This window comes from Amblyomma americanum, chromosome 3 (genome assembly GCF_052857255.1).
Source record: "Amblyomma americanum isolate KBUSLIRL-KWMA chromosome 3, ASM5285725v1, whole genome shotgun sequence".
Lineage (NCBI taxonomy): Eukaryota > Metazoa > Arthropoda > Arachnida > Ixodida > Ixodidae > Amblyomma > Amblyomma americanum.
The window spans coordinates 217,293,170-217,307,852 of NC_135499.1; the positions used below are offsets into that span (position 1 = coordinate 217,293,170).

The 14,683-nt window shown below is 52.6% G+C and overlaps 1 protein-coding gene across 3 annotated transcripts in view; it reads right to left on the reverse strand.

Moving 5' to 3' along the window:
* The window catches only part of LOC144126065 (band 4.1-like protein 4), a 96,065-nt gene that overhangs the window by 33,717 nt on the left and 47,665 nt on the right, over window positions 1-14,683 (reverse strand). For all 3 annotated transcript variants that reach the window (XM_077659973.1, XM_077659971.1, XM_077659972.1), the window contains exon 3: window positions 6,907-6,949. In XM_077659973.1, the coding sequence (XP_077516099.1) occupies window positions 6,907-6,949 (43 nt within the window). The remainder of the gene's footprint in view (window positions 1-6,906; window positions 6,950-14,683) is intronic.

Genomic DNA, 14,683 nt, shown 5'->3' on the forward strand with positions numbered 1-14,683 from the left:
TTGTTTGTGGTGATGTGGCGCTCCTCAGAATATTTTTTTATATACAACCGACCGATACAATTGCTTTGTGAACAGAGTCCCTCCTGTGTGATCTTCCGGCCCCTCTGAGACGTTGAAGAGCCGGGTGGCAGGAGGGCCAACTAGGCCACGCGGCCTTGTGACGTCATCACAACGTTCTATTCTGCACACGACGAGAAGACACATAAGCACTAAACATAGTATAGTATGGGTTCCGGGACATGAGGGGATGAGAGGCAACGAGGCAGCAGACGAGTTAGCTCGAGGGTACGTCAACCGAGCAGGCTCAACATTTCGCACCACGGGCACCTTTGACGCTGTTACCCCACGTACTCAGACATACTAGATCATTACAGGGGTCAGCGTAAACGCTACTCAGCCCCACACAAAAGGCTAACCGAAGAGGAGGCGGTAGACTGGCGCAGACTACAAACCGGTACCTACCCGCACCTGCGCAAACTACACAAGATTTTCCCTACACATTATGTAGACGAATGTCCGTGGTGCCAGGGTAAACCTACACTAGAGTAAGGTGGCTACCCCTGTCTAGCCACCTTAATTAAAGCATGACACATGGACCTGCTCTAAGGCAGACTTAGAACCTAGAATAGACCACCCGAGTGTGACGCAGTGGTAGCACTTGCTGGCCAGCCAGGACGAGGAAGCGCAACGATTTCTCGTACGCCGAGACACGAAGGTAGCAGTCAAGTGCGTCATCCTGTACCAAGGATCGACCACGACGCCCAGTGACCCGTAAGCGTCAAGAACACTTTAAATATTTGTCTCAAATAAAGTTTTTTTTCATCCATCCATCCATCCATCACCGCGGCAGGCGACAGTTCAATTAATGATTGGTCGCGAGAGCTCTTGGGTCTCCCAAGCCCCACCGGGGACATCTGCCATCGCAGGGCAGTGGCGCATCCCCTAACCGCTGCATCACTGCGCCAGGATACTGGTATCAGGACTCCCAGGGACCTATGAATTTAAAGTAGAGAACGACCAATGAGAGAAAGAAAACCGAAGTTCTAGCGCACCTAATTCGCATCTGGCCTAACCGCGCTTAATCGTCCGTAATTTTTTTTCCGAACGTAGACGGGCGTGATATCTCCGCCACATTATATTTTCGCTAGAGACCCAGTCCCTTGAGCTCGAAACGCGCGAAGAAGAAAAGAGACCTAGTAACATTTGTGGTAATTGTAAGGACGACGACGAGCATATGCGCGAGCCGCATGGTCATCGCCTGGTTCACGCTCCTGGCTCCATTGTAAAGAAGTCGACGAGCATATGCGCGAGCCGCATGGTCATCGCCTGGTTCACGCTCCTGACTGGACTAGCTGACCTCGGACTGCTGTTGGAAGGCTGAATAACGCCGCTCTGAAGCATGGTGTCTACCTGCTCTTCAATAACTCGTCATTCAATGGCGGAAACACGATATGGGCGCTGTCGCAGAGGGGCATGGGCGGCGGTGTCAATGCGATGCTCGACAGTCGACGTGCGCCCCAAACCATGCTGGTGGCAATCGAAGGAGGGGTGAAACTCCTCAAGAAGAGCAAGAAGCTGGGTTCGCTGAGTTGGAGGTTGAGTGGCGTCGATAGAGCGAAGGAATAGGTCGGTCAACAATGGGGCGGGCGCAGGAGTAGGTGAGCTGAAGGCGTCCATGGCGACCGGCGGTGATTCTGCGGCAGCGTCTAGGAGGAGAATCAGCATCTAGGAGGAGATTTTTTTTTCTTGGAAAGTAAACCAGATTCCTATTGGAGAGTAAACCAGATAAACCAAAAAGTAAACCAGAAAGTAAATTAGATGGAAAGATAAACCATATCAGCTCTGCACTCGTCTGAGTGCAGTTTTTGCGAGAAACCAGTACTCCGTATCCAAACGCGAAAGAATGGCTTCTAAGCACATTTCTCTCCCCACGAGACGCTGTTACGACCGGCGCAGCGTGCTCAAGAACGGAAGTCCATTTACCAAGTTGGCCAACGCGGGTGCGTTTCGGTCACCTGATGGACGAATAACCCCAACTTAAGGGGAAATGCGTCGATGATGTCGAAAGGTCAAGCTCCTCCACGGAGCCCCCCGTGGCAAGGAACTAATTGTCAAACATCCGTTTATGAAGGAATGGCCAGTCGCAGAGGACAAGCCGCCAAATTCACTAATGAGGAGCGAAGACTCCCCAACAAGCCGGGTGCATGAAACTCTCGCTATACACCGCGAGCTTTGATACGCTAACGAGCTCTGCGCCTGCGTTTTTCTCACGCAAAGACAACGTCGCGGAACGAATGCGCGCGGGGACTCTCCTCTGCAGCTCCGAAAACGAAAGGCCGTGGCCAGGCCAGCGTGACGGTGACGGCGCAGCCTCACTGGGGCGCGGCGACACAGCGTCGTTGGTCATTCATCCGGTCCGGCCCCGAAGCGGCGTGCCTGTCCGGCAAGCCACGGCAAGACACTCTTTTGTTCGTGCCTGCTCGACCGTGCATGCTTGTATAGTTCCCCTCGGTGATCGTTCCTTTCGGTTTGGAACCGTTCCTTTTTACCTCTCCTGGGACTCGTGTGCTTTCACGACTCGTGAAGTCTCGTGGAATATGCGTATAGTATAGGCGAAAAACGGTCCGTCAGCGGACATCGTGCCGTAACAAGGAAATCACGTACAACCACGCACCGCTGAATGAGCAGAGAAATGAATACTCGACGCAACCAGAACGAAAAGAACCTTTCGAATAAAGGAAAAGCGCGGCAAATTAGCGGTTTTTGAGGAGAGTAAGTGGCGCAATAACTTCCTCACTTCTTCCAGTGCCGCCGGGTACCCACCGGTGATACAATGGGTACAAGCTTTCCCCTGGTCTGGTGCTCGGCTTATTTAGGGTGAAACGCTTGGGGAATGGGCATTTGACTCCACCTTGAGAAGTTTAAAATGACCTTGTGCAATGGCGCTCTGTGGCCATAGACGCCATTGCGCCATAAAAACCCATAATTATCATCACTTCTCGGTGGACACATCAACCGCGCAGTGAGGGAAAGGAGGAAGGTGGGAGTGAAAAAGAAAGGTAGGGATTCCGCCCGATTCGAACCCGTGCCGCCAACAGCTTGAACCTCCCCTGATGAGGAAAAGCGGGAAGAGAGAAAGATGCGCCATACAGCGTACTTAACAGGCGTGGTCGTGTTGGTAGCGTTATTTTTTATAGATAATAATTTTAAAAAACGAACGATAAAAATGTTTGCTGGCCACGAAAGCTTCCACTTGTTGCACACCCGACCTGCAGCCGGTGTCAATAGAAAGGGTAGCGAGGGTAATAGCAGGACAGAATAAAGAGACATAACCGAAAAGGATAGCGGAGAGAATTACTATGGGGTGGTTGGTGCGGACAACCGGCAGACAGCAACGGCCTTTCAGGAAGACGATGATGATGGCGGCGGGTGCAGTGGATGCCGATTCGTGCAGCAACTCGTAACTGTTTTATGCGCGTGGTTTTGCTTCAGGCCATATGACAAAGACTGATATTTTCTTTTTCTTTTTGGATGCTGCCACAAGCGAGAGAAACATTGTAATTTAAAGCAGTAAGCGAAAAGGAAGTCAGGAGTGAGGATGTGAAGAACCAAGCAGGAATATGTGCCTAAAGATGAATAGGATTGCGTTGTAGTTAATAGAGCTGCAGTTAACAACTGTCATAGCAGAACACAGAGCTACCAAAAACTTTACAGTTTTCTTCAACCTTCGTAGGCGGAGTAAGATTATGACTCTTAGAGGGGGTGTGGATTTATTTGTGCAATTCGTCTCTGCTAGCAGGGGGTAAAGACAAACAAGACATCAACAATGGAAAACAGTCTGGCAGAAAGTCACTTTCCTCAGAGAGCTCCCTCAGCTGGGGCACCAGTTGACTCAAATGTGTTTTCGAGGAAATGATGTGGTGTCAGAACTGAGTTCCAATATGCGCGTTTTCTATAGACTGTTCAATCCAATATAATGGTGAGTCGCCATCGCAAGTTGGGGAACTAAAATAATTCTTCAATAGCCTTTGCAGGACCCTCCAAAGCAAAATTGCATCTTTTCGGATATTAATATATTGTTCTGTGGCCTACGCTACGTCGCACTGAGGATAGTGATTATACAGCGGAGACAGAAGCACCCTTTACGCGAAGCCAGGTTATAACAGGCAGAGGTTCGGCGAACAATTTTAAGAAGAAATTTAAAACTGACCTATCCACGCATGATTACTGTATAGCAGATTGCAAGGACAGCATAAGTAAGGGGCACATCTGCGTCGAAAGCGCCTGCTCTTTCCCGACCAGTTGTAGTGGACGTGCGCCGTAGGAATCCGCACTGTCCATGGCACGCAACAAGGCTGCGTGCGTGCTGCCGCACAATCGGACGCGCAGATCGATACTGCGCGTACGTGGGAGTGGAGCAGAGGCATGCAGTGTATAGACACGGAATGCACTTCTAAGAGCCGTCCGTACCAGGCGCATCAACGCAGAGCAAAGGCGTGCCCAGCACGCGATCACGGGCGGTCCATTTCGGGCGCACCGAAGTTCCCTGGACGCTCTCAGCGATGCGCACCACGACCGTTCCTCTCGCATCGTCTTATCGCTCCCCGCACTCGCGGGCCACGGTGGAGATAGCGGATAGGCGGGGCAAGCGCGGTGCGCGTAGAATATATAATGTAGCCAGCCTCCGCACCATTACACCTCTATCAACAGCAGGCGCCTGTTTTCGTTTGTGCGCCTACCTCTCCGTTAGGCGACGGTATCACCGGGCGTCTCGGAGCCCCTCTTTCACGCAGACATCGGAAACGAACCGTTGTGTCCACGCATCTCTGGGGCAGCACCACAAAAGAGGCGAGCGCGCTTCGGCCAGATCTGCGGGATAACGCCTGTGCTCACGACCGCGCCTCGCGTCCATCCAGCGGCCCGTGGCGCGGTCGATTCGGGAACCCTGCACAGTGCTCCTCGTGCCTTGAGAAAAGGCAGACACTGCGTCTATTGGGGTTCGGTGAATGAGTCAAGATGGAAACAAGAAGGCGTGAGCCTCTCTTCGCCGATACACCAGCGCGATAAGGACACGGCGAGCATGTCGCTGGCGAACGCAAACGACGTTTTCGTGAGGGCTTCGCTCAGCGATTGAAGGAGCAGGCGCTGTGGGAGCGATGAACCTGTGAGAGAAATGCGTTCGGTATCGTTTCTTTCCTTCTTTCATTTTTTTATCCCCACCTCGGTCGCTGTAAGACGTTGCATTCCACAGGTGTGAACAGCTCTGAGACCTTGCGTCTAAAAGCCGCAGACCACACGGATGGATTGATCCCAATACGGAACGAATTAAAGAATTGGATCAATAGGCCTGAACCATCCTGCAGTGGCCGCGCACACAAGTTGGAATAGTTCTGTTTGTGATATAAGCCAAACCATGCGGAGATATGAAGCGAGCCAGAGCAGCACGCTGTTGCGATGTGTACGGCCGAGGCAGCAACCAGTATGTATACGTACAACGTGAATAAGAACGAGTGCCGCCTAGCCCGCATTGCTCGTGTTTAGTAAGAAGCTGTTCGGCCGCCGCTGGCGTTGACGGACTCACGGAGGGTCGTGGACTCCAATTACGAGCGAGTGGTATCCAAAGACACGTGTGCACAGAAAACTGAGGGGCGATCAATCGAACTGGTGCGGAGGAAACGCGACAGCATTCCACTCAACCTCCTTTTCCTTCGTGCTATCGTTCTGCATGCAGTCTCCATGGAGGGCGAACTGCGCCTCGAAGATTACAACCGCTACTAGTAACTTCACTAAACCACTATCATCGCTAAAAGCCAATAACTATCTGTCACTGAAGTGTCCTCACCAAGTTGCTATCGCCGGTCTTTCATTATAGCCGGTGTTACAGGTAGAGAGCGGGAACTTCCCCTAAACAACACTCAGCTGCCACCAGCCACGGCTGGTGAAGGCTTCACACAGACGCCGGACAGTTTTAATTTTCGCCGTCATGGTCTTCTCAATGATTTGGCATAATTAAAAGCTGTACGCGTACACGCTGCTAGGCTATCTATAGCCCATCTGCGACAGAAATGGGAAAAAGCAAAAGGGTTGCAGTTCTCGACATACATTGAGCGCAGAAGGTTACTGCCACTAATGTGAAGAATTTCAGGACGCGCTCTTCTCCCCTGTGAGCAGGCAAAGAGGTTTCAGGACGTATGTACTACGTACGTATAAACAATCGTGACAGTGACCAGTGATGTCCTCTCCATTCAACCTCTGCTCTTCCTAGTCGCTTTTCTTTTCTATCTCTCTATTTCTCAGCATTGCAGCACGGGCAGATACATTTATTCTTAACTCTTTTTGTTAGTCCCAACATTGTGCTTGCCTCTTTTGGGGTCTTTTCTGCCCCACCCTGTCCTCGGACGACGTTCGACAACAGCGACTATTTCAGAGACGGGTACAACCTCGTTGAATAATAGAGAAAAAGAAATATTTACGCAAATACAGAATATTCTTCTGTATTTCAAATGTATAAAAATACAGAAATGTACAGAAAATTCGAAAAACCGAGTGCGGTTGTCTCCTCGCTCCATCAGCAACCGCTACAAGCGCCGAGGCTGACTGGAATGCTTTGCCTCTTAATTTATCTCTGCTTACTTCTCGTACGTGATGTGCTTCTGCTGTCTCCACCCATCGGAGTCTCTGTCCCCCTTCTTTTTCTGTGTGTACCGCATGCTGAGAGCGTCTATATTGAACACACTTTTACACTGGCGTATGGCGACAGATTCCCTGTTTGGCTCCATCCTCTCCTTCTTGGACTGAGCTTAGTCCGTTATATTTAATTAATCAATTAATTACTCAATGAGCATAGACGAACTAATGCACAAAAGAGCACACACAACCAACGAGGGATATGGAATTAAGACTCACCTTTTACTTGCCTGTGAATTTTCTTGTTCGGATCGAGCCAGTGCTGGAAAACAACAACAAAAAGGATGGGGTGAGGGCGCTGGCGTAACAGAAACATAAGTAGCGCGCGAAATCTCTCACGCTAGAGAATGTCCCAACATTAGCGTTCACTTACTACATTCAGTGTTCCGTGTACTGGTGAAATCAAGGGCAGTAATAGTGAAATAAATGCTACATTCCTGTCTCACATCAGCCCAGATAATCGGGAACACAAGCCTGTCGTGCGCGCAGGTGATGAAATCGTGACTGCTTTCGGAGGTATAGAAAAGTCAGGCATGAGCAGTATCGAATATACATGCGTATCGAAGATACATGTATCTTCGATACTATCTTTCGATACATTTTGTGTGTCGAGTTAGGTATGCCGCTTGCCAAAATTGAAAGTATCGAAGTGTCGGTATCGAAAATACATATTTAATGCATCGTTTATTTGAACGATACTCGATACTCAGAAAATAAGTGTGCCGCAGCTTTTGAGGCTGCTGTGAGAAACTTTGTGCCGGCGACGTTCGCTCAGGCGGTAGTGCGCTGAAAAAAAAAGGAAGAATTGGAAAGAGGCGATGCCAATTCCGTTGGCACGGTCAGTATAGTCGTTCTTCATACGTTTCCCGTTTGGCAGATTGATGACAAATATGTTGCCGTTTTCCACACTCGATGACAGAATGGACGAGGAGACAGGCTCACCGTTATGGCGGAAACAACGCCCCTTCACTGCTATTTCAAGTTCCGTTGGTTGCCAACAGAAATGAGACTTGTGTCTGAATTCATGATCAGGACCTTACAGAACATTGTTTACTTTGTGAGCACGATAACGGTCACTTGTAATAAACTGCAATCTCCAACCAAAAATTTTAACTTTAACCCAACGTCTCGAAGCCCACTCGGCACCTTCACGCACTCTTCCACACGATGGTCAATGGGGTCAAATACATCAGCTGACGCATTCCTTTCTTTTGGGGGAGCAATGGTAAGTGACAATCCGCACTTCTCATGACGCGTTAATGAAACCCGAGTTTCTTATCTATATACCTCAATATGATTTATGGTTTAGGAGGACTTAACGTCCCAAAGCGACTAAGGCTATGAGAGACGCCGTAGTGAAGGGCTCCAGAAATTTCGACCACCTGGGGTTCTTTAACGAGCACTGACATCGCACAGTACACGAGCCTCTAGAATTTCGCCTCCATCGAAATTCGACCGCCGCGGCCGGGATCGAACCCGCGTCTTTCGGGCCGGCGGCCGAGCGCCGTAACCACTCAGCCACCGCGGCGGCTATATATACCTCAATAATCCTCGAGTCGGCGTAGCTATGTTTCGCTCTTATCCATTGATAAAAGACAGCTTCATGAAATACAACACAAAACCAAGCACTATGTGGATCACCATATGAATCTTTTTTTTAATAAAAACGAATTCTTGATATCCATACACCGATTACTCACAAATGTGTTCGCGAAATCGTGAACAAGACTAATGCTATAGCACCTGTGTTAGCGGTCGAAATTTCTCCGCCACGCATTCCTGCACATTTCAGTTTACTGCACCGCGGCCCGTGCCGTATATGTAAGTCGGTATTCCTCAATATGACCATTGGCAACGGGTTTACATAAGACGAACGCTGATGCAACCGCTCACGTCAGTCGCCATGCAAAGCAAAGAACGGGGGCGCAACTCGTCCGCCGGTTGACATCCAGTAATCGAATCATCTCCGCAGTGTGTTGCAGCGGAATATCCATTCACACCGCGCGCGCTACGCACCGCCGCCTCGTCCCTGTCACGTGTCACCAAGCTGAGGCGTCGCGCTTATCGAGCAGATGGAGAGATGACGCGCTCGGCGTGCAGTCGTCGTCCAGCCACCGACGGCGTGGCTCGATAACGAGTCGCGATGGCCACTGCCGCCCAGCAGCATGTCCGGAAACACGGACTCGACGCCGTCCGTGTACTAGTTCACTGTAGTCCGTGCAAGGAGACACCGCGGCGGCGCAGACGCAGCGGAGGGCGTCAGCGCAGACTGCGAAGAACGCGTGGGACGACGACACGCACTCGGTCCCGCTAGAACCATGCAGCGTCGTGAGAGCTGGACAGCAGGCGCCAGCCAATGATCGCCGCCGACAGAATTCGCGGAGCGTTCCACATATCACAACAGACCACGGTGGCACAGGGTCTTGGCCGTCGCGTCGTCGGCTCAAACGATCGGCCAGCGCAAGCGCTCCGGGTAATCGAGGAGCGTTCAGTTTATCTGGCAGCTGTATTGCGCGTGCCGCTGCCCATTAGTGGCGCTACCTTTAGCGACGCTGCACGCTAATAGCGAGAGGCGGGGTACACGGCCGCCGCGTCGCGGCAAGACGTGACCGACGGTCTGTAAGCGCGAGCGGTCGACGCGACCTCAAACTGTCTCCGCGATCGGGGGACACCACAGTCGAGACAGGGAAGGAGACGGTCTGTCTAGACCGCAACGCCGCCTCGAAGCGCGTCGATGCGGCCCCGTGTAAGAACAACAGCGGTCGTGCTGGCTCGATGCGGCTAGGCTGAGAGCGCTCCGCACGCTGTCGGCAAGGACGCGCTGTGGTCACGGCCCTGAACAGAGAAGGAACCTAGCGCGTATGGAGCGGACGCTGACCAGTGAGAAACACCGCCGCTTATTCCGCCACGGTACTTGACAACCGCAATGTCTATATTTCGCGCGGTGAGTCTACAGTGAGGCAAAGTGAACGACGTGGCCACTGCAAACAACTTCTGCGGAGCTGTATTCAGCAGAAGCACTTACTTCCGCATCCCCACCCTACACCATCTACCCTGTTTCCTTCTGATGAATGTCTCGTTCGATTTCAAAGACCGATGGCGTTTTTTCGTCATACGAACGACTGATTTATCGGTGTGTTCGTATAGTAGCCCGCAGGGATTGTGCGAAAACGGAGAGATCAGAACTACAGGACTGTCTGATTTTGTTAGTAGACGCTTTATTCCTTTGTAATGCAGGTTCTTGCACCGAAACACCAGCTGCACACGGATACGTCAACTAACGTCCCGATACACGGACATACTCGATCGCGACCAACTCTTTAGCGCGGATCGAGCCTGCCAACCAAAGCACACATACAGCGAGCCCGCCAGCCCATGTTGCGTCTTCTCTTCGTTAACGAGTCGGCATAAATTACGCACCATAAGCAAGGTTAAGAAATAATCCAAGTTATCCAACACAACGACGCAAGCTAGGAGTAAGCACACCAGTGTGGCTTACACAGCGAAGAGCCCGGTACCACGCTCCAACGCAGTTGCGGTTGATTACTGCGTTCGTCTCGCGCAAAGCGGCTCGCCCGGCGAACATGCACGACGCCGTGAATGGAGCTGCGCGTTTTTCTCCCCTGTCCGCTCTTCTTGCTTCTGTGCTAAGGACGGAATAAGAATCATCAGTGCCGGCCGCCAATTAGTGCTCCAGGTCACGGCCGGAAGGAAACAAAGATTGACCGAGCAAGCAGTAGAAGACCTTGACGGAAACTGCTTAGTCCGCGCACTTGCACGAGCGGTGTCAAAGATTTATAGCGCTCAAACGAGGTACTTTTCCAGCCGTGAAATCCGGCTGCGCTGCCTCGCGCAGCAAGTGTCTTAATTACTGAGCGCGGCATCGGTGAGCCGCACGCATACAAAAAAGGCTTGCACCACGTACAGCTTCACTGCACAGCGTGCCTGCGATGAGGAAAAGATTGCCATTCACGTTTTGCTGCGCACGCAACGGGATAATTTCCGTTAACATCCGCGTGAGCGGAACCAGTAAGAAAGAAAGCGCTGCTTAACTTTTTAAAGTTGACTCAGCTGGAGAAAAACTGAGTCCTGATGATGGACTCGGACATCGTGCGGGCGGAAAATGTTAGTAGCACTCAAAGTCCCTCGCTCAAAATCTGTCTCGCCCGGGGCCCGGTTCACCTGAACATTATTAGACTAAAATGTAGCGCAAGGTTCCAGCTTATCTCCATGAGAACAATTACAGTACGTTTCGTCGCAACATCGGCAGCCGTCACTTTCAGCCGCCATGTTTCACACGCCCTGCGTTACACATTGCGCACGGTCGTCGGGACAGCTCCTCGTAACGCCTAACTGACGCGAGCTCCCAGCTTGAAGGTTGCCTTTCATCTCCACATCTCCGACAGGGGACCGCGCGTGTTTGCACGAACACGCGCGGGTACAGAGCTCCAACCGCAGCTGGGCAAACAAGCCGCGCGCATTTGCATTTAATGGACGCCATTAGAAGCGGCACATTCGCGCACGGACACGGAGAGGAAAAAAAATATTAAACCGCCGCAACGAGTGAAAGCCATATCTCGGCGAGCGAGAAGCAAAAAGGGAGGAGGCAGGACGATGGAACGAGAAGGGCAAATTGCAATGATTTGCTCAACTGTACACACACGCGCGCACCGCGGAGGCAGGCGTGTCGGCATTTCGGAGAGTAGCGTCGACCTCCCCTCGGGGCGGGCTCCGGCGTTCGTGCTGCATCGGCAGCGCTCACTCCGACGCGCCTTCTCGACTTCTCACGTCTCGACAGAAAACGAATAGCGCGCGCCAGAAAGGGGGGGGGGGGTGCAGCTAGACCGACGGGCGCGCCAAGGAAGACGAGGAGGCCCTTCGCTCGCTGCTGCCACCGAGAAGGACGTGGCTGCCGCCTCTATCGTCCGCGCGCGCGCGCCTAAGCGAGATTGATCGGCACACACCGGTCACGTGATGCAACGAGTGGCGTCCACCGGCGAGAGCTGTGTAAGCTTCGCCAGCCGCGCCAAGCAGCAGCTTGGATGAGCCACACGGCGCATGAGAGGTCTTGGAATGACGGCGCATACACTGGGGCCTCTCACGGACACGTGGCACGCAAGCGGGCGGGCGGCGTAGATGAAGCGAGATGTGCGTGACGTGCCGCTGGTCGCGCAAGGCTTGAAAAATTGCTCGGATTAGGCGCCGTTGTACACGAGCGAGTGTGTTTCTGTCCGGGAGGACCCAGCTTGAGGTGCGGGTTGCTCAAGTGGTTCTCGAATCCTCAGCAGCGGGAATAAAAGCCGGAGAGAAACTTTCAAAATCTGAGCCCGTGCGATGACACGTACGATGCAGGCTATTCGTACAGCCAGTGGCTGTTGGACGCATACTGCTGGTACTCCATAGCAAGGGTTAACACCTACAGTCCTTGAAGTGCAGATGTCAGCCATCGATTCAAACTTGCGGTTTATTCTAAGTGACGGTTTGGTCCCGTCGTTATAAATGTACGGGTGCGGCCAAAAAATTAGAGCACGAGCTTCAGCGTCGGCAATTTACTCATTCGTTCCATAGAGAAGCTATGATGGTTGCTTGGGTTCACAAGTACGTGAGCGCACAAGCGGCATGTAGTAATGTATGTTCAAAGTGCTTCCTAAGTTTCGCTAGTCACAAAGTAAACTAGGGAGGGAGACCGCGTGCTTGCCAACGTTTCGGCAAGAGGACTTGTCTTCGTCTGGGCGTCCAGACAGAGACAAGTCCTCTTGTCGAAACGTTGGCAAGCACCCTGAGGCTATACCTTCCCTTGTTCACTTTGTGATTATCAAGAACCATCTGACCAACCTCTCTCCACCATGGACTCTAATTTTCGCTAGGTAAATTAAGGCTTGAGATGAGTTTGATCGCCGAAACGTGCTCCGTAATGTTATGGCCGGGCCTGTGCTTAAGTCGGTCACACAACTAAAGAACGAAGTGGCAGATGCCCTTCAAAGGAGGCCCTCCAGCCAATCGCGTCGACCGACTTTCATGACACCGCGTTTCACCCGATTAAGCCGCGGTTAATCCCCTTTCATGTGCACCCCCTGCGAAGTCACGATAGCAGGTCCAGGGAGATTAACCACGACGTCACGAGAATCGGCCGACGCCATTGGCTGGAGGGCCTCCTTTGAGGGGCATTTACCGCTTCGTTCTTGAGTTGTATCCGACTATAGCTCCGCGTATTTGGAACAAATTTTCCGCTCCCTTCGGCCTACTAAATTACCGAGATTCGCCTCTATTAATGCAGCTGGCAGCGGGAGTAGAGTTCACTGCACGACACCAAGACCGGCTTTAAGTTCGTCGCCAGCATCGCGAAGAAATCGGCTGTGCCCCCCAGGTTCTCGGGAGATAACGTTCAGTCCTCAGAAGCGCTCCCACGTGGGGCTTCCTTCGCGACGTTCCAGGAGAACGCCACCACTACGATCACACACAGAGGCGGGCCGCTCCCGCCCCTTGCCAGGGGATAATTACGCTTCCCCGAAAGGCACGTCCGAGGAGCGCTGCCCCGCATTTTGTCTCCGTTCTGACACCCCGGGGCCCGCCTGGCTGCTGCTCCTCGACGCTTTCCTCTGGAGGCCGCATACCCGCAGCCACGCTGGAATCGAACGCCAAACGCGGGCCGCGGAGGACAGCGGCCGGCTGGCTGCGCCGTGGAAATGAGACCAGCGGCTTGGACGCCCCAGGAACGCCCCAGGAACGCCGCGTATACGTGTGCTGGACGCTCCTGCACCCGCACGCACGCCGACACACGCAGGGCCTGCGTGCGGTGCAGCGCGTGTCCGCATCAGGCTCCATCGGCCACGCGGTCTCCCTTCTTTACCGCCCCGTCTTTTTCCGGGTTTTCACCGGCCGCCGCTGCGGAGGTGCATGCCCGCCGTCGCTTTTATTCCTCTTCCCCGTCTCCTCTCCTTGCTATTGAACCCTCCCCCTCCGGGCAGACGCAATGAACCGCTGCCACTGTTCCTACCCCTGACCACTGCGGAGGCGGCGCGGTTGTGAGAGGATGAGCGCAGCGCGCGGCAACGGACCGGGAAGAAGAGCCTCGCAGCGGCATTCCGCAGCGCTGTGCTTGGCAGCGGTGTGTGTGCGCGTGCGAAGCGTCAGTTACCGCGTGTGCGCCTGTACAGTGCACATTGATTGAGATCGAGTAGAAGCCCCGCACATGTTGATGGGAGTTTGCGCCGCGCTACCCGAAAGGCAAGCGCGGGTGAACTCCTACAGCTGCCTTACCCAGTAAACAGAGATCACTTCAGGTCTGTAGCAATCTCCTCTTTGAACGCGACACTCAGTCTCTCTCGCCTGAAAATTTAAGGCGCCAAAAACTTTGTGCGAGCGAAAATCCTCATGGCGCCTGGTATAGGGCTCGAGCATCTGATATTTGCTTCCTGCAGTTAGGATTTTATAAGCGAAGGTGTGATGACTATTGGCGGCATATTTTTTTGTCTAATAAAACTCTACGCTAGCAAAATAAGTAGTAGGGTTTTAACGTATAATAGTTAAGCCGAGTAGATGCGCGAAAGCAGGGAACCTTGAGGATGACAAGGTTCCCCTCCCACTGGCTACAGCTTGAGCGACGCTAATCCGAACTTAGCCGAGCTTACCCGAGTTATTCAGAGGCTTCAACACAGGATTTTTGGTTGGAACCGTGTTAAGTACTGCATACTTTCGTGCTAAAAAAAGAGTAGAAATGCGAGGGGAGGGGGCAGTGATAAGAGGAAAAATAAAAATATAACTATGGCAAAATTGCCTTAAAGTGGCTTGGCTCCTTCAGACAGCGCGCGCTCATCCGTATTGATCACACAGAGAGTGACGGCGCTGCGAGGCTGAAGGGATAGAAGCGCCAGACAAGGGCTTCTCCTTCGGGGCTGTCAGCTGTGTACAAAGGCCAATGCTCGCGGCAGGAGCAACGGAACGATCCACAGCCGGAGAGTTCCAGCAGCTTATTTTCTCTCTCTCTCTCTCTACA